Below are 20,635 nucleotides of genomic sequence, written 5' to 3' on the forward strand. Positions count from 1 at the left end.
CTTCTCTCCCCTGGTTTTGTTTCTCCTCTTCATCCAACTCACCAGCCTCCTGCTCTTTCTTTTTCTCTCACTTGCTCTTGCTCTCTTCTACGTCCCAGGTGTGGCCGTAGAAGGTGTGAAAAAAACTAAATAACTTTAAAAAGACACAAAATGACCAAAAAAAGACACAAAATTGCCAAAAAAAGACACAAAATTATTTAAAAAAGACACAAAATAACTTAAAAAAGACACAAAATGACCAAAAAAAGACAGAATTATCAAAAAGACACAAAATTACTAAAAAAAGACACAAAATTACTAAAAAAAGACACAAAATTATTTAAAAAAAGACACAAAATCACTAAAAAAGACACAGAATTATCAAAAAGACACAAAATTACTAAAAAAAGACACAAAATTATTTAAAAAAAGACACAAAATCACTAAAAAAGACACAAAATGACAGAAAAAAGACACAAAATTATTTTAAAAAGGCACAAAATTATTAAAAAAGACAGAAAATGACCAAAGAAGACACAAAATTACCAGAAAAAAGACACAAAATTATTTAAAAAAAGAAAAATTAAAGGGACCTTCCACACACAACTCATGATATAGAGGATCCAGGATATGGAACTCACTTCCTCCTGACTTAGTCAACCTTTCTCATTTATCATTGAAAAAATCTCTGAAAAACCTATTGGGGCCATTGGTTTTTATCACTCTTCTCTTCTTTGTGGCCGGAGGAGCTGGTGGCTGGAGAGAGCTGCTGCCCCCTGGTGGCGCCCTGGTCCCTGGTCCCTGCTGTGCTCTGTGACCCTCTAGTCTGACTCCAGCCGACAGCACAGGCTTTCTGCAGCGGAGCGGAGCGAGGGGAACATTTCAAGAGAGAAAACACCAGCTTCAGAAACAAGTCGCTAAAGACCAAAGTAAGAAATAAAATCAGTTGCTCCTCACCTTTATCCGTGGTAGTGATCATTCTATCAACTCTTGAGTCTCAGAAAACTAGTGAATGGACACAGAAGGCAGGAAATTAGGATTAATAATGCAGCTTAAATGCTAATTTTCATTTATCCTTCATTGGGGGCAACCCCTCATTTACAATGATGTCGAGAATACAGAGAAAACACAAAACAGCACAGACAAAACACATTAACATTAAAAACAGTTGCAGTCAAAGGCAGTTTGTCTATAGATAACATCAGCATAATCCAGAACTGATAAAAAGACTGAATGATCCGTTTCCTACAGAACAGGGGGGAGTTTGTTTTGTTTCTGTATAAGTATCCGATTTTTTGTTTTAATTTACTTGTAAGTATATCAATATGAAATTTGAATGTGAGTTTTTGATCTAACCAGACACCCAGATATTTGTATTGTGAAACCCTTTTAATGCTGGGACCTGTTAAAGTGGTAACATGTAGACCATCTTCTGCAATATGTCTGGCTCTTGAGAATATCTTGTATTTGGTTTTGTCTGAATTGAGAACTAATTTTAGATTGAGGAGTGAATGTTGTAGTTTGTCGAAAGCTTGTTGGAGAGTTTCAATGGCTTAATGTGCAGTATTAGAGGTGCAATACAGAACGGTGTCATCGGCGTAGAGACGGACGTTACAGTTTGTTATAGTGGATGTAATGTAGTTAATGAAAATGGTAAACTGGACAGGACCCAATATTGAACCTTGTGGGACCCCCTCTGTTAATGGTAAGAATTCTGAGCGGTTGGATGCGAGAGTCAGCAGTAACAGTACACTGTAAAAAATGTCTGTAGATTTTACGGAGAAAAACTGCTAAACCATGACAGTAAAAGACCGTAAATGATAAATAGGTTAATTCAGTTTCAGTAACAATGAAACACTGTAAATGTATAAATCAGCCAAAACAGTATTTTTTACAGTTTTGTTTTTTGTTACTCCATTGTAAAATAAACTGTAATATGTATTTAATGTAATATATATACAAGCCACCACTGTAACTTTTGCATTTATTTTTGGTAAAAAACACTCTTTCTCACTGTTAAATGTACTAAACAATGTAGTTTTCATTTATAAAGTATTTTCTTGTCAACTATATGCCAAAACAGCGTTTCTTTTGATGGAAAAACCTTTTATTTATACAGTAAAAAATGGAATAAAATGGCAATCTTAAACGTGAAATCAACAGTGCCATCACATTTTTACCATAATAATAAAAAAAAGTTCTACCGTATTTACTATGGTAAAGTTCTGGCAACCACAGCTGCCGTTTTTTTACCATAAAAACAACAGGTTTTTTTTACAGTGTAGTTTTCTTGCAGTCTAAACCCTGAAGTACTTTGATTACAGCATAGGACATAAAAGGTTGCAGTGTAAACAGAGAGGTGTGGTTTGAACAGTGGTGGTTTGGAGACACATGAGGCAGCAGCAAGACCAATAAAAGCATCAGTTGTGTTTGTGTCATGTTTTACCTGTTGGCTGGAGTTAGCCGAGGGAGGGGTGATCACGCTTTGGTCCAGTAAAGGGTTAACGGGGGCAGAACAGGGGAGATGAGTCGCACGCCAGTAAATGTCCAGATACTCTGCTAGATGCTCACATGCATCCTCCAGCTGGTTCTCATCCAGGATCACATCAAACATCTCCTGATGAGGCAAGAGAAGGATGGAGAGTCACACACTCTGTGTCCATAAAACATAAAACATCACCGTACATATTTATAAGGTTTCTATACATACAGGTGGACACTGTGCCAGTTTGTCCCCCGCCATCATCTGGACGTTGAGGTGTTTGCTTTGTGACTTCCCTCGAGATTTGATCAGCCGCTGCAGGACCTGAGAGACGAGAAACACACAAAGAGGAATGAGGATTATCAAATGCACAGGTCTGATTTGATTTCTTACAGTTTTGTTCTTTTATTTTGTCATATAAAGTCATTGGATATAATGTTTCTTCCTCCAACATAGTTATAACCCTTTGGAGTTTGAGGCTATTTTGTTGGTTTTTGACTATATTTCATTCTGCTGGTATCATCTTTTTCAGCACAACCTCACCTGATTATTATTTTGTCATTTTGACTTACTGGATCAACATTTTGAAACACAAAAAACACATAAAAATACACCAAAAAAATAAATAAATACAAAAATACAAAAAACATGAAAAACAAAGCAAAAACGCACACAAAATTACAAAAAAACACAAATAAAAACATACAAAAAAACTTTTTTTTGTACACACATAAAAACCATAAAAAACACATTACAAAAAAACACAAAAAAACACAAAAAGAATTGAAAAAATGACAAAAAACACAGATTTAACACATTAAAAATTACAAAAATACATAAAAAAAACAAAAAACAAACCACACACAAAAATACAAAAAAAACAAAAGTAAAATAAAACAATTTTTTTTTTAAACAAAAAAAAAACACACAAAAAACACACAGAACACACACATAAAAACCACAAAAAAACACACACAAAAATGACAAAAAACACAAAAAAAATACAAAAAACACAGATAAAAACACACAATAAATTACAGAAAACACACAAAAAACAGCCCAAAATCTCACAAAAAAACAGTAAACACAAAAGATTGCATTAAAAATGTTGAAACGCACACTGCAAAATCTCTGCAAAAAAAGTAAAATCATGTTTCACTTGGTCGTGGTGATTTTTGCCTGTGGAAAAGCCAAAACTTTAGAGTTCAGCTGACAGCAGGAAACATGCTGCTGAAGTTTTTACATCATGTTCCAAGGGTTAAATAGTAGTGTGTTGGATTTAGGACACAGAAAACTAAGATTTTTTGTGTTTCTGTTATCTTAGAATGAGCCCCTCATATCTGCAGAGGGAGCAGCTCTTCACATTTCTTCTTTTTTTTTTTTTTAACTTGATGATGATGAATCTGTTACCAAAATAGTCAAGCAGCTACTCAGTTATTCCACTGTTTCCCTATTTTTATTTATGATAATCAGCAACTCTTCTATGTGAAGTATAACTGTGTGCTGTGCTCTACTTTGGGCGAGGAGACTTTGACGTAGACGATGATGGGAGCCAGAGACGTCTTGAGGAGCTGCGCTGGGTGATTGATGGTGTCTGCGTCCAGAACCACCAGCTGGAGAGACTTGGCCAGCTCGAAGATCCTCTCGATCTCACTCTGCACCTCCGCTGTCAACAGATAAAAGAGAGGTGGAAGAGGCCGCTGGAGGCAGTATCAAAATGACCAAAAAAAAGACACAAAATTACTAAAAAAAGACACAAAATTATTAAAAAAGACACAAAATGACAGAAAGAAAACTAAATTACTTAAAAAAGACAAAAAATTACAAAAAAGACACAAAATGACCCAAAAAGACACAAAATGACCCAAAAAAACCCACAAAATTACAAAAAAAAAAAAAAGACACAAAGAGACCAAAAAAGACACAAAATTATTAAAAAAGACACAAAATGACCGAAAAACACACAAAAAGACACAAACTGAACAAAAAAGACAGAATTACTAAAAAAGACACAAAATTATTTGAAAAAGACACAAAATTGTCAAAAAAAGACACAGAATTTCCAAAAAAGAGACATTTTTTTTAAAAGACACAAAATTATTAAAAAATACACAAAAGTATTTTAAAAAAAGACACAAAATTACCAAAAAAAGTAATTAAAGGGACCTTCCACACACAACACGGTAAAGTGCCATTCATATAAAACTGGAAGAGTCACACTGCAAAAAACATCAAGCCTACCAACTATTTTCTTCTGATATCTAGCATTGATTTACGTACTGACCATAGCTTTCTGTTTTTAATTATTACACTGCAAAAAAACAAACATGATTCTGGCAATAAGATACAGTGATGATACAGTGGTTACAATTCCATATCTTGACATATATCATGATCCTGTTAGCAAAGTAATTTATTGAAATTTTGTAATCTAATTTTACAGAAAACTGTAACAACACACAGAACACATGCATAAAAGCTGCATAAAAGCTGAGCTCAAACAAGAGTTTTTTTTTAGTTTTAAGTTACTTTTTTATGCCAAATGAACTGTGGGATCTGAATTTGCAGCATCACAGCACAACTTTATGTGCAGTTTCTCTGCTACACTGCAAAAAAGGTGTGTCTAATAACCAGATAAAAACAGTAAATCTGAGGGAAATGATCTTGCTGCATGGACAGATAATTTCACTTGACAAAATTTCTTAAATTAAGATTGTTGAATCTAGAAATAAGCATGTTGAATGCTTAAAATAAGAAATTAACTGTTAAAACAAGATAAATTATCGAACACTTTGAAATTTTAAGTTTTTTTTATCTTGGTAAGAAACAAATAATTGTCAGGTCACTCTGCTCGGACCAGTTCATCGCTGCTTGCAGCTTTAATTTTATCTCTTTGTACATTTTTTGTCTTTTTTGGTAATTTTGTGACCAAAAACAGATGTATAAAGACAAAATGGACAAATAATCACACAAAATGACCAAAAAAAAGACAAAAAGACAAAAAGACCAAAAAAGGACACAAAAAAGACACAAAATGACCAAAAAAAGTAAAAAAACACAAAATAAGACACAAAAAGACACAAAAAAGACACAAAATGACCAAAAAAGACAAAAAACTTGACAAGATTTCTTAAATTAAGATTATTGAATCTATAAATAAGCATGTTGAACACTTAAAATAAGAAATGAACTACAAGCTACAATTGCTCAAAATAAGTATATTTGAATCTCTTTCAAGCTATCATTGGTTTTTCCAGTGCCGAGATATTTTTACTTCAATAACTCTGTAAGCATGTATTTGCTTAATTCTAGTAATTTATCTCTTATTTTTTGTCAGTTAGTTTTTTTTGCAGTTGCATGCTTAATAGAGCAACATCACTCACTAAAGTTCAGTCCAGACTTAACACCAAGGGAGATGATGCATCTATTCTTAGCTGGTATTAATCTTTATTTAGCAAACAAGGATCAAAGGCAACTCTCCTGTCACTCACCCAGACTGGAGCGCGTGTTGGATCTCTCCATGATGGCCTTCTTGTTGAGCACCGAGCGCTTCGCCAGCGACAGATCAGCAGTCACCCGCGTGATAGAGATCCTACGGAAGAAGAAGGAGCGTCTCATCACATCACATCTACAACTGTTCACTTCCAAAGGATGAGGTGAACTTGTGCTCCGCTGCAGCTAAAAATAATTCCTCAGCACCATGTGTCCTATCGACCATGAAACGTGATCGGCAGAGTCCCACAAACACTCAGCGGCTCGCTCAGAGTTACTGTACGCTGAGAGCTCTAATACCCACCTGCCATCGAACCTGTGCTTCAGGAAGTCAAACAAGGCTTTCTGCATCATGTCTGTTACCTACGAGACAGATAGGAGGAGAGGACAGGAGTTATTAAATATATACCCAGGGGTTTCAAACTCAAATTACCTGGGGGCTGCTGGAGGCAGTATGAAAATTACCAAAAAAAGACACAAAATGACAGAAAAAAACTAAATTACTTAAAAAAGACACATAATGACCAAAGAAGACAAAAAAATACTAAAAAAAAAGACACAAAATGACCAAAAAATACACAGAATTACAAAAAAGACACAAAATGACCCAAAAAAGACACAAAATGACCAAAATATACACAAAATGATTTAAAAAAAACACAAAATGACCCAAAAAAGACACAAAATGACACACATGCTTCACACTCACACACACACACATAAGCGCGCACACTCCTCCAGATACACACACACACACACATGCGCGCGTAAGTGTGCACACTCCTCCAGATACATGTTTCACACACACATTTTGAGGTTAAAGGTCATAGGTTGCTGTATCAATAAATACTTGAAAAGGAATGCTTGTTGTAGGTGTGCTCCTTGTATATTATATAGTATCATAACATTACTAGTATTAATTGTTTGAAATCTCTGAAGAATCTCATCATAGTGTACACACACCGGCAGTAGCCAACGTGGCCCTTTAAGAATTTCCCCAGAGGAAATTTTCTAGTTATACATTACTGTTTGCTTTTTTTCAACATTTCCTGTCCTCTCTGCTCTGTGTAAACAGATTTTCAGTGAATATTTGTCACGTTACCGATTGTCTCAGCATAAATCAATCATGGCTTCACTGTGTCGCCTTGGAGCATAATTTAATATTTTTAACAGGATCTAGTTATTCCGATGGTTTATTTTTGGCAATGTTTAATAAGAGACATGTAGAATAAAGTGATTTTGACAGAAATATCACAATCTTAAGCTTCGTTCACAAGCCATGTTCTGTTCAAGGACTGTCGGACAGTTACATTTTTGATGATAACGGCTAATGATAAACAGTGTATTTTTAGCAATCTTTTTGAGAAAGCATACATTTTAAGAGGGTTAAGCAGGCAATTTATTTATTTAATTTTATAACAAGCAGCATTTCCGTTTGGAGGGGGTCTTTAAGTGTCACATAGAGAGGGATAGTGTGTGTTTCCACTGTGAGCATGAAGTCAAGCAGTCTATTTTCAAACAGTCCTGAAAAATGGATGGCCTTCAGAATAAAGGATGTAATGCACAGTGGTGTTGCTCCTCCATGATGTAACAGAGAGATGGGGGAACAGCAACGAGAGGGGGAAAAGTGCAAGAGAGAGAGAGAGAGAGAGAGAGAGAGAGAGAGAGAGAGAGAGAGAGAGAGAGAGAGAGAGAGAGAGAGAACAATGTGAGCAACTGAAAATATTACAATGCACAAGAGAGACAAAGAGACGGAGAGAGGAAGAGAGGGAAGCAGGCCGGCGTTCACCACTGGAGCATCCCCAAAGCACATCACCAGAGAAATGCATAAATATTTCACACACACACACACACACACACACACACACACACACACACACACACAACAAACGGCTTGGCACACAGCCTGAACAGTCACACAGAGCCAGGCAGAGACATTCTGCTCAAAAACACGCCTCATAGTTCAACATATTCATACACAGATTGGTCCAAAATTGACATATTCTAAGATAAATTAAATTAAACCACGATGTGTTTTCATACATCTAATCATCCATATGTGAATATTACAGATGGTAGCTTATATAAAGGGGCATTCGTGCAGTTCTGTATGACTCAAAGTGCATCTAAGATTCCTATTGTTGTGCTATAATTTCATCAGGATGTGACTGTGGTGTTTAGTATCAGTGTTAATGGGATAATGGAGGCGAGAGCGATTCCCTTTAGATCAAACCAGGCAAGTCTATACTGGACCAGACAACGTAGACCAGATGAAACGGCAACAAACAGCAGCAGAGATACAGAGACTGAGCTCAACAATCACATGTGTATGTCACATCTCTGGTTGGTATTAACCATAATCAGAGTATAAAAACAATGATGATGCCCATATTAACACTCTGGAGGCACCAAAACCACCAAACTGGACTAAAGGACTAGAAAAAGACACAAAATGACCAAAAAAAGACACAAAATGACCAAAAAAGACACAAAATGACTAAAAAAAAGACGCAAAATGACTAAAAAAGACACAAAATGACAAAAAAAAGACACAAAATGACAAAAAAAGACACAAAATGACTAAAAAAAAGACACAAAATGACTAAAAAAGACACAAAATGACTAAAAAGAGACACAAAATGACTAAAAAAGACACAAAATGACTAAAAAAGACACAAAATGACTAAAAAAAGACACACAATGACTAAAAAAGACACAAAATTACCAAATAACCCCACAGAAGACACAAAATGACAAAAAAAGACACAAAATGACTAAAAAAATGGCACAAAATGACAAAAAAAAAGACACAAAATGACCACAAAATTACAAAAAAAAAGACACAAAATGAATTAAAAAAAGACACAAAATTACAAAAAAAAAAAGACACAAAATGATTCAAATTTGAGAGCACATTGCTGTGATTGTGATTATTTTATTATATGTGTGTTCTGGTCAGTTGAGCATGATTAAACATGCCGGCTTTAATATGGCCATAAAACAGCTTATTGCATTTTGGTTTTTTTTGAAGGTGTGGGGGATTGGGGCAAAAAAACTTTGGGAACCGCTGATCTATAGCAATAGCACAATATCACTTCAGTTAATCTAGTAAATGAAGCACATTAGGTAAGTTCTTAAGTAGTAACTAAGTTAGATTCTTCAGTAGAAGATAGATGTTTGTCTCACCTCGTATCCTTTCAGTGACGGACCGACCAGAACCACCGGCCGCATAGAAGGAACCACATCATACGGAGGAACGAGTTCAGTCTGTACAGGAACAGGTGGAAAATACACACAACATGTTGAGGTGAACTTACTGTAATAACACACACATTTAGCTCACACAGGCTGTGTTAAAAGAGAAGTAAAAATGCACTGAAATACATTAATTATTAATCTGGCAACCACAGCTGCCGTTTTTTTACCGTAAAAACAACAGTTTTTTTTGTATTTTTTTTACAGTGTATGGCTGTTCTTAAATAATTAATAAGGAAGAGCCCAGTGAAAAACATACCTGCTTCTGCTTCTGTTTGGCTTTCAAAATAAACAAATTGAACATTTAACAAGGAGGATAAAATCTGATAAGAATAAGTCATATTTGAAAATATTTATTTTTTAAGGCCTTGTAAATGAACATAAACATGCATGCCATGCTGGACAAAGACCATGTGTGGACCTCAAGGAAGTTCTCTTTCATTTGTGTGTAAATATTTCGAGAAAAAAGTTGCAAATTTACTAGATTAAAGTGGCAAATATGCATGAAAAAAGTCGCAGATTTACGAGAAAAAAGTGAAAAAAGCAACTTTTTTCTCACAGATTCAACACTTTAAATCTCATAAATCTGCACATTTTTTTCTTGTAGATTTGCCACTTTAATCTCGTAAATTTTTTTCTCAAAATATTACCCCCCTCCCCCGGGTCCGTATGTTTGTTTTTACACATTCTGGCAGTATGTAATATCCTCCAATATTCTCCAGGGTTGAAATTTGGAATTTGCAAGTATTTCAATGAGTGCCCTATTAAGGGTTAAGTACTTCACATTTCATTTAAAAAAAATGAAGAATGTAGGCTTATGTATTAAAAAAAGAAAGTAATAAGAATCTCAGATGTATACTTGGGCCAAAAAAGTTAAAATATTTACTTTAATTTCCCTACAAATCTGTAGAATAGAAATCTACTGCCACAAAGATATTCAGCAGAATGGGAACAGCCTCTTCACAGATATTAAAAAGAAAAATAAATCAGATTGACAAAGAGCTGTGACACTGTTTACGCCAAAAAAAGTTGGTAAACTTCAAATATTAGAGCATGCAGTCCCAGTAGAGGCCGACAGCAGCAGGACTGGTCCAGTCCCTGTTACCTGCAGATGGCGGGGTGGACCTCCAGCCTCCAGACGAAGCGTTCCCTCCTTTCCTGTGGAGCAACATAATGCAAAGCTTCATTATGCCAAAAATCCCCTCAGGAGGCAATTTAGAAAGAAGGAGTTTGAAAACGGAGCACCGTATGAGGGAGAACTAGTTACGCCACCAACGGGAAAAAAAGTTTTCAAAGAGGGTGTGAGACAGAATGCTGGTTAAATTAGGACAGAGAGAGAGACTACAGAGTGATTAGAGAGATCTATCAGAGCAGCGTGACCTCTGACCTCGCTGCTGCCTTCTGCTCCTGTTTTATCCTCATGGCTTCAAGTTTGACAGGACTCGGGATGAAAGTGATGTCTGCCCCTTCCTTCACCAGCCGACCGATCCACCAGTCATTGTTGTATTTCTGCACGACAGTGAAACAAAATGCTTCAACATGTGTCGACATGGATCCAGTTTAACAAAAAAAAGGCTTCAAGGATGTAACATGCTTACATTCACTGCATTACATTCACTTATGAGAAGTCGTCTCGGTGCATCTGAGGTCTTTGTTTTGTCTCAAAAGTTGCTCTCTCTGCGTGTCTCGATTACAAAAAGACCCCCAGAGGGATTTAGAGACTCTGGAGGTGACGTACGGATTAAACATGGGAGACTCAACTGTGGCCATCGTCACTGACTGTGCACAACGTCAGCAGCTGATCATAAACAAAGCAGCATGGCTAATTATGCACAGCGTCTCCACTGATCATAAACATAGTGATGGTGAATTAACCAGCATGGCTAACTGTGCACAGAGTGTCTGGTGCTTGTTGTAAACAAACAGAGATCGCTAAGTGAACACCTCCTGCAGCAGCAGCACATACACACTGTACTGCTACAGAGCTAACTGTTAGCCTGTTAGCACATACACACTGTACTGCTACAGAGCTAACTGTTAGCCAGTTAGCACATACACACTGTACTGCTACAGAGCTAACTGTTAGCCTGTTAGCACATACACACTGTACTGCTACAGAGCTAACTGTTAGCCTATTTGCAATTTGCAGACTGGACGCTAAGGGGTTAACATCCCCTCCGGCTCTGCAGCTGGGAGAGACTGCTGCAGGAGGACTGTGCCGCTTCGACTCGTTCTTACTCTTCTTAACAAGCCGCCGGCCCCCGCGATAACACCAGAAAAAGTCGCTGGATTTGTCTCCAGTCACTTTCTTGAAAAATAGTCGCTAAATATAGCAACAAAGGCTCTAAGTTGGCAACACTTCTTCGACAGCTTTTACAAATGGTTGTTGTCATGTGGAGTACTACGTCACATCCTGCTTAGCGTTCTATCCTATCAGTAACCAGGCTTTTTTCAGGGGAGAAAAAAGACCCTGCTCTTCTACAGGGACGAAAAAAGTCCAGACAAAAGTCCACTCCGGACGGTTCATATTCAAATTAGGGGCGTTTCGGTGAGTGAGACCCGCCTCATTCCGGGTATTGGACTGTAGTGGAAACACCCTTATTAACACGGTTAGTTAGCACTGTTACTGCAGTCTTGCAGGCTTCATGACACACACACATTACTACACATCACCTGAGATAACTTCTGCTGTAACATTACTTATTTTATTCTAAGCCATACTTTTCTCAAACTTATCCAAGTATGTGAGGTAGCTTTGGTGCCTAAACCTAAACTCTGAATGTGGTATATCATTTAAAGGCCTCTCACCTCTTTTATGTGCAGGAAGTCTTTGGTTTCAAAGTTAATAGCAGCACCTTGGACCGGACAATCTTCATCCAGGGCCCCACAGTAACTCACATTGGTTTTCACTGCAAATGCTACTGGTTTGGACTGTTGATAGACAAACATTAAAATATGTGTAAAAACATTAGAATTATTGCAGAGATGCCAGTCTGTACATGTGGGTTTTTAAAAGCTTTTTAAAATGATACACAGACTCAGCTGTTCTTTATTCTGCTTAATAATAATATATCATATTTCCCAAAGGAAAGGCTGAAGCAGAAACAGGAAGCTGAGAAAGAGAAGTGAAACATGGTTGATATGATATATGGCAGTACTAACCTCTGAGTTTCAACATGATTCAGCTGTTTAATACTGCTCCTCGGGAACTGAAGGTGAATTTAACCCTTTGATGCACAACATGGGTCAAAAATGACCCTCATTAATTTCTTTCATGTTATTTAATGTTTGATGTGTGTTTCTGTGCTCTATCTTTTGATATAAACTTATTTCATGATTGAATATTCCAAGTATTCTTTAAATATCTTGTTTTTGATAACAACAGATCATTATTTCCATTTTGCCTCTCATACTTTATGAAGAAAAAAAGTTTTTGTATTATTCCATAGCTAACTACTTGGCTAAGTCGCTTGCTTAGCTAAATACTTAGCCAAGAAGTTAGCTAAGTCGTTAGCTTAGCAAGCTACTTAGCTAAATACTTAGCCAAGAAGTTAGCTTAGTAGTTAGCTTAGCAAGCTACTTAGCCAAGACGTTAGCTAAGTATTTATCTTAGCAAGCTACTTAGCTAAATACTTAGCCAATAAGTTAGCTAAGTAGTTAGCTTAACAAGCTACTTAGCTAACAAATGGATATGGGCCATGTTTCACCCATGTTGTGCATTATAAGGGTAGTGGCACAAAAAGGGATTTGGTAACACTTTACAATAACCATCATTTATAAATGGTAAATAGATAGCTAATTAATGTAAGTTAATAGTTACTTTACCATTAAGAAACAATTCAATTCTAATTAATAATGTTTATTAATGGACTATTTATTAACGGTTTATAGTTGCTCTCATAACATTTTAAACACTATTTTAAGCATGTGTTAATGATTTCCAAATGATTTATATAGCTTTAAGAAAATGCTTGTAAAACATCTATGAAGATTAAATATGTAGACTTAATTGTAGTACTTTGTAAATGGTTAATATTTGGTTTATTAACCATCTATAAACATAACTTAGATAGTTATTGTAAAGTTTTACCAGGGATTTTATTCAAAAATGAATAAAGGAAAACAAAAATTAGGATGTATGATGACCAAAAACAAACTAATTGAGGAAAACCTGGAATACTGAATGATGAAAATAGTTTAGATATAGAACATAAAAACTCTGTCAGGTCACTTCAGACCCATGTTGTGCATCAAAGGGTTAAAGACAAGCTTTGACCTTTGACCCCGGGCTCTCACCTTGGCTCTCTCCAGCTGCAGTTGAGCCTGGCGCTCGGCTTCACGCCGAGACGCCTCCTGGTCCTCCTCCAGGGACAGGTCGGAATCCGAGGGTCGACTAGTGTAGGAATCGGCTGAACCCTGGGAAAGGAAGAGAGGAATATAAGTGTGACGGGCTGGCAGAGAGGAGATAAATCCAAGCCAACACCTCTAGCAGCTGCTGCTACTGGCTCAATATTACTCATGATATATAGTAACAGTATAAATAGCTCCAAACAGATAACCTACATCTCCCTCAATGTCTCCCATGTCTCTCTCCTTGTTCACCCTGTCTCTGAACCTGCCTGTGATCCAGCCTGCCAGGACCGGAGAGTTCCTGCAGCTTTCCAAAGCAGCCGTCTCAGGGGAACATGTGCGTGAGGACTGCAACAACACCAACAACCAGCACAGAGCTTGTAGTCTATTTATCCACTCATCCAGGCACACCAGATGTTTCAGAGTCTTCAACAAGGATTACAAAAAAACACTGGTTGTAGTTTTGGGACTATATATTTAGGGAACGTACTAGCTTCTTCCAGCTACGACTAAGTACAGACTTCTCTCCCCACTAATGATTTTGAGCGAGTCATCCATCACATCACACTACCTGTACATTTTAGGATCCAGTTTAAGTTTTCATTAATTGTTTTTAAGTGCTTAAATCAGGGGTCTCAAACTCAAATTACCTGGGGGCCGCTGGAGTCAGTTTTAAAATGTCCAAAAAAAGACACAAAATTACTAAAAAAAGACACAAAATGACAGAAAAAAAACTAAATTACTTAAAAAATGACACAAAATGACCAAAAAATGACACAAAATGACTAATAAAAGTCACAAAATTATTTAAAAAAGACACAAAATGACCAAAAAGAGACAAAATTACACAAAAAGAAAGAAATGACTGAAAAAACACTAAATTACTTGAAAAAGAAACAAAATGACTAAAAAGACAGAATTACCACAAAAGACACAAAATTATAAAAAAAAGACACATAATGACCAAAAAAGACACAAAATGACTAAAAAAGGCAAAAAAAGACACAAAATTACTAAAAAAGACACAAAATTATTAGAAAAAAGACACAAAATTACCAAAAAAGTAATTAAAGGGACCTTCCACAACGGTATTCATATAAAACTCACAATAAACTTTCATATCAAGATGGGGGCCACAAAATATCATCACAAGGGCCAAAATTGGCCCGCGGGCCGCGAGTTTGAGACCCATGGCTTAAATGGTCTGGCACCATCTTATTTATCAGAGCTTTTAAAACCCCACAGAGCACTTAGGTGGTCTAACCAGCTGCTCCTGTGAATTACAATGCGAACTGACTGTCATCTCTCTCAACTGAAACTTATGAAATCCTCAAAGCGCGTTGTGTTTCTGGCTGACCGAACTGCAGCTAAAAAGATGATCGCAACACGGTGGAAACCGCCTCATATACTAACTCGGTGACAGTTGTTGCTCAACTTCATAGATGTTGCTCTTCTGGAACTGTCCACAGCACGCGTCCATGGTGCAAAAGAGGAGGTTACCGCCAGGTGAGGTTACCGCTAGGCGAGTTTACCGTTAGGTGGGGTTACCGCTAGGCAAGTTTACCGTTAGGTGAGGTTACCGCTAGGTGAGGTTACCGCCAGGCGAGGTTACCCCTAGGCGAGGTTACCGTTAGGTGAGGTTACTGCTAGGTGAGGTTACTGCTAGGTGAGGTTACAACTAGGTGAGGTTACCGCTAGGTGAGGTTACCACTAGGCGAGGTTATTGCTAGGCGAGGTTACCGTTAGGTGAGGTTACTGCTAGGTGAGGTTACCGCTAGGCGAGTTTACCGTTAGGTGAGGTTACCGCCAGGTGAGGTTACCGCTAGGTGAGGCTACCGCCAGGTGAGGTTACCGCCAGATGAGGTTACCGCCAGATGAGGTTACCGCTAGGTGAGGTTACTGCCAGGTGAGGTTACCGCTAGGTGAGGTTACCGCTAGGCGACGTTACCGCTAGGTGAGGTTACTGCCAGGTGAGGTTACCGCTAGGTGAGGTTACCGCTAGGCGACGTTACCGCTAGGTGAGGTTACTGCCAGATGAGGTTACCTGTATACTGCAGGAGGGATGTTACACATGTCCTTATTCTTGCGATTTTAAACTTTTCTATAGTGATTTTTCTATTTAAATAAATGAATAAACGTTTAATGTAGCCCTTATTTAGTTGTTTTTGTCCCACTTATGAATTAAATGCTGACTCATCTATATTTACCACATTCGATTTATTATATCCCTTAAAATCAAGAGGGCTTCACGACCCCCCGTGGATCCTTGGCGCCCCACTGGGGGGGTCGGGCCCCCCTGTTGGGAATCACTGCTCTTAGATATTAAATCTTACTTAGATTTCAGTTTTTGCAGCTCACATCTCTAGTCTCTACACTTTTCCTCTCACTCCACCAGCATCCTCCTGTTCCCTGGTGGCTGCAGTCCCAGCTGGGTGCAGGCTGGAAGCTTCCTTACATACCAGACAGGAGCACCCACATGAGATAAATATAGCCCAATAACAACGTCATACTTTTTATTCTTTTATTTTTTTTACCTTTACTCCCTCTACCCGTCTCTTCCTCCCTCTTCTCTCCACTGTTCCCATCCCTCTTTGCTTTTTTCCCATGCCACTAAAAAAATCTGTTTTAGCTGAATCCAGCACAGAGTTTGTGGATTTCATTTGAATATCAAAGGCTGCCAGAGGTGGAGCAGAATCTGAAGAGTCTACAGGCACAAGAAACAAAAGCTAATTAAAGCTCATGGAGCTCTGCGGATGGATGGATGATGAGGAGATTCTGGAGTGCAAACTGAGTCTCTTTGGCACAAAATCTATACACTGTATATAGTTGTTAACTTACATTGTTTACATTTGATGAAACAGGACTAAAACTAAAAAACTAAAAACAAATTCCCTTAAAGTGGAAGCACAGGACTTCCTAACAAGCTTTAATAGTGCAAAAATATACTATAGATTTTCTTTGCTGTCTGCACTGTAAAAAATGTTTGTAGAAATTACAGTAAAACACTGTCAAATTGCATCAGAATTAGGCCGTAAAATAAAAAATTTAACATCAGCGTAGAAGACGATTGTAATTACCGTCAATCAAGGAATAGTGCAAAACTTTTGAACTGTAGAAAACACAAAGTTTTATGTTATTTTTTCATACTGTTGACCACTTTAAAACATTATTAAAAACCTATTTGTTCTCCTTGGCGATCAGTTCCTGGGCAAGAATCCTTTGCTTTTTACTTTTTATTTCCTTTTTTAACTCTAGCTCTGATTTTAAATTGAGTTTTCAAAATTACCAAAAAAAGACACAAAATTACTAAAAAAAAAGAAGACACAAAATGACAGAAAAAAACGAAATTACTTAAAAAAGACACAGAATGACCAAACAAGACACAAAATTTAAAAAAAGACACAAAACGACAGAAAAAAAACTAAATTACTTTAAAAAAGACACAAAATGACAAAAAAAGACACTGAATAACCAAAAAAAGACACAAAATTATTTAAAAAAGACACAAAATGACCCCAAAAAGACACAAAATGACCAAAAAAAGACACAAAATTACCCCCAAAAAGACACAAAATTATTTTGAAAAGAAACAAAATTATTTTAAAAAGACACAAAATGACCAAAAAAATACACAAAATTACTAAAAAGGACACAAAATTATTTTAAAAAGACACAAAATTACCCCAAAAAGACACAAAATGACCAAAAAAGGACAGAATTACCAAAAAGGACACAAAATTATTTAAAAAAGACACAAAATTACCCCAAAAAGACACAAAATAACCAAAAAAATACACAAAATTACTAAAATAGACACAAAATTATTTTAAAAGACACAAAATGACCCTCAAAAGACACAAAATTACCCCAAAAAGACACAAAATGACCCAAAAAAAATACACAAAATTACTAAAAAAGACACAAAATGACCAAAAAAAGTAATTAAAGGGACCTTCTACACACAACACGGTAAAGTACCATTCATATAAAACTCACATTAAACTTTCATATCAAGGTGGGGGCCACAAAATATCGTCACGAGGGCCACAATTGGCCCGCGGGCCGCAAGTTTGAGACCCATGTTCTAATACAAAAAGTGGCAGAAAAGCAACAGATTTAACAGAGCTGAGGGGTTCGATGGGTTCTCTCCAGGTCCTCCCTCTTCTTCCCACAGTCCAAAAACATGCAGCTTAGGTTTAATTGGTAACTCTAAATCCATAGGAGTGAATGAGAGCCTCTATTTGTCTGCCCTGGTGACCTGTCCAGGTTGTATCCCACCTCTGATTGGTTCCAGCCCCCCTCCACCGAGTTCTGATAAGCTGTTATATGAATATGTTGTGAAGGGTGTAAAAGATTGATCCAAGACCTCTGCTTCTATCTCTCGTCTCTTTGTGCCTTTCAACAGTGTGATAAATTCACTTATTACAGCCAATTATTACGTGGACCGTCACCTCATTAGTAACATTGACACATCTCTCAGTATTTCTCTGTTCAAAGTCGTTCCCAGTCAGACGGATTTCAGATTCTTGGTTGCTTTGCATTTCTTTTCATGTGAGTGAATGAGGAAGCCAAATGTATAAACCCAGCTTGTTGTTTCTCAAGGAGACCAAATAAGGACACTGAAACTAATGTGGAAATCAGATCCCAAATATCAACCAGAGCCGTTCTTATGCAAGCTTCTCAAGGACTTTTTTGTCAATATGAAATTGCTTTTAATTTTGTCTTTGAAATAAATACACACACTCAGTATGTGTTACAGTCATTCTGTTCCTTTGTGTTTTTGCATTCTTTCTCTGCTGAGTTGTTGTGGACAGATCGTAACACAAAGAGGGAATTTCATACAAAAAAACTTTGAATATTCTAACTGGTGGATATGCATCACTTTTTTTTAAATGTTGAAATTTCACAGTGGAGTCTAAGAGGCTGTTGCACGTCCAAAGTAACATCTTGAAACTGACAAAGCAAACAGAACCATAAATATGGGTTGGAATGACTCCTAAAACTCTAACAAGATACCCACACTGCAAAAAAGGTGTGTCTAAAAACAAGATAAAAACACTAAATCTGAGGGAAATGATCTTGCTGCATGGACGGATAATTTACCTTGACAAGAATTCTTAAATTAAGATTATTAAATCTAGAAATAAGCATGTTGAACACTTAAAATAAAATAAAAAATACTCTTAAAAGAAGATACATTATCTAACACCTCTAAATCGAAAGGTTTTTTTTATCTTGGTAAGAAACAAATAATCATCAGGTCACTCTGCTCGGGCCAGTTCATCGCTGCTTGCAGCTTTAATTTATCTTGTTTTAAGTGTTCAACATGCTTATTTCTAGATTTAATAATCTTTAATTTAAGAAATCTTGTCAAGGTAAATTATCTGTCCATGCAGCAAGATTATTTCCCTCAGATTTAGTGTTTTTATCTGGTTTTTAGACACACCTTTTTGCAGTGAACAGTTGGGATTTTGATATATATATTGCAATTTTTCCTAAGAAATAAGAGTTGTGTTACAAGCCAAATAAAGCATTATGATTTACCAGTTTGTCTTTAAAAACACCCACACTGCAAAAAAGGTGTGTCTAAAAACCAGATAAAAACAGTAAATCTGAGGGAAATGATCTCGCTGCATGGACAGATAATTTACCTTGACAAGATTTCTTAAATTAAGATTATTAAATCTAGAAATAAGCATGTTGAACGCTTAAAATAAGAAATTAACTCTTAAAACAAGATAAATTAAAGCTGCAAGCAGCGATGAACTGGCCCGAGCAGAGTGACCTGATGATTATTAGTTTCTTACCAAGATAAAAAAAAAAACTTTAGATTTAGAAGTGTAAGATAATTTATCTTGTCCATCCATCCATCCATTTTCCTCTGCTTATCTGGGGCCGGGTCGCGGGGGCAGCAGGCTAATTTATCTTGTTTTAAGAGTTAATTTCATATTTTAAGCGTTCAACATGCTTATTTCTGGATTTAATAATCTTAATTTAAAAAAATTAGTCAAGTGAAATTATCTGTCCATGCAGCAAGATCATTTCCCTCAGATTTAGTGTTTTTATCTGGTTTTTAGACCCCTTTTTTTTTGCAGAGCAGAGTTAAAACCCATGACATTCAACAGATGCTCCTCCCCCCCGCCGAGGTACAAGTTCAATGCAAAGCTGTGGAGTCGCCTATACAGAGCAGAGTTGAGACAGAAACTGTATGTGTGCAGTACAGCATGTCCAGAGAAGGAGAAAGAGGGAGGGAAGAGAGAGAGAGAGGAGAAGTGGGGAGACGCTGGCAAAGTGAGTGAACAGGAATAGACTTCAGCTGAGACGAGAGTGAGACGGGAGGGGAGGGGAGTAAAAAAAACAGAGAAGAAGAAGAAGAAGATGTCTCAGAGCAGACAGACAGGGGACTCATGAATGGAGAGTTTGCATGCAGAGTGATTAAACAAAAAGGGTTGCATCAACAGCGTACCTTGTTACAGATGAGTCCGGTAGCGCTCGAGTCGGAGGCAGACATGGTTGTGCTGCCAGCGCTCCTTCTCCCCCATTGCACAGAAAAGGCGGAACCCTCCTCCCCTCAGCCCGTGGTTACAGGGGGGAGAGAGAGGGAGGCGCGCTCAACCTAAGTGCTTCACAGCTGACGTTGCTGCGTTGCCTCAACAGCCATTTCCTATATAAAATTCATGCCCTGACTGCAGCACTGGTGTGTACACGCCCGCCTACTGGTACAGTACAGTGGGTTTCTTCAGCTCCGAGCCCGTCCTCGTGTAAGAAAAGGAGCTTTTCTCTGGTTTCATTCTCCTCCTCTCCTCCTCTCCTCTCCTCTGTATGCCACATCCTCTAATGCAGTGGTTCCCAACCTTTTTCTTGAGGGACCCACATTTTTACCATTGTAAACTTTGGCGACCAGGGTCCGTATGTTTTTTTTTTTGTTTTTTTACACATTCTGGCTGTATGTAATATCCTCAAATATTCTCTAGGGTTGAAATTTGCAAGTATTTCAATGAGTGCCCATATAGGGGTTAAGGACCAAAACACTTAAAACAAGTGAAACAGTCGAACATAAAAGATGCTGACTAGGAA

General features: G+C 37.3%; 1 protein-coding gene across 1 annotated transcript; it reads right to left on the bottom strand.

The window, feature by feature from the left end:
* Window positions 1-459: 459 nt before the first annotated feature.
* cacnb3b (calcium channel, voltage-dependent, beta 3b) lies at window positions 460-20,288 on the bottom strand. The gene is made up of 14 exons (XM_059332904.1): window positions 20,025-20,288; window positions 13,505-13,624; window positions 12,017-12,139; window positions 10,596-10,717; window positions 10,314-10,366; window positions 9,468-9,487; window positions 9,140-9,220; window positions 6,258-6,316; window positions 5,953-6,053; window positions 3,976-4,127; window positions 2,690-2,785; window positions 2,426-2,596; window positions 937-984; window positions 460-832 (listed from the first exon to the last, which is right to left on the bottom strand). The coding sequence occupies exons 1-13, from the start codon at window positions 20,067-20,069 to the stop codon at window positions 955-957; spliced, it is 1,173 nt and encodes a 390-aa protein (XP_059188887.1). The 5' UTR covers window positions 20,070-20,288; the 3' UTR covers window positions 460-832; window positions 937-954.
* Between the last annotated feature and the right edge of the window lie 347 nt (window positions 20,289-20,635).

The sequence above is a fragment of the Centropristis striata genome, chromosome 5 (assembly GCF_030273125.1).
Source record: "Centropristis striata isolate RG_2023a ecotype Rhode Island chromosome 5, C.striata_1.0, whole genome shotgun sequence".
Lineage (NCBI taxonomy): Eukaryota > Metazoa > Chordata > Actinopteri > Perciformes > Serranidae > Centropristis > Centropristis striata.

What these genes read in the sequence shown, in the direction of transcription:
- cacnb3b (XM_059332904.1), bottom strand. Translation starts at nt 20,069, where the DNA reads ATGTCTGCCTCCGACTCGAGCGCTACCGGACTCATCTGTAACAAG. An exon ending in AAGCACAGGTTCGATGGCAG is followed by an intron (nt 6,054 to 6,257) that starts GTGGGTATTAGA and finishes CTTCTTCCGTAG; the next exon opens with GATCTCTATCACGCGGGTGA. An exon ending in TCAAAGTCTCCTCGCCCAAA is followed by an intron (nt 2,786 to 3,975) that starts GTAGAGCACAGC and finishes CTCGTCTCTCAG; the next exon opens with GTCCTGCAGCGGCTGATCAA.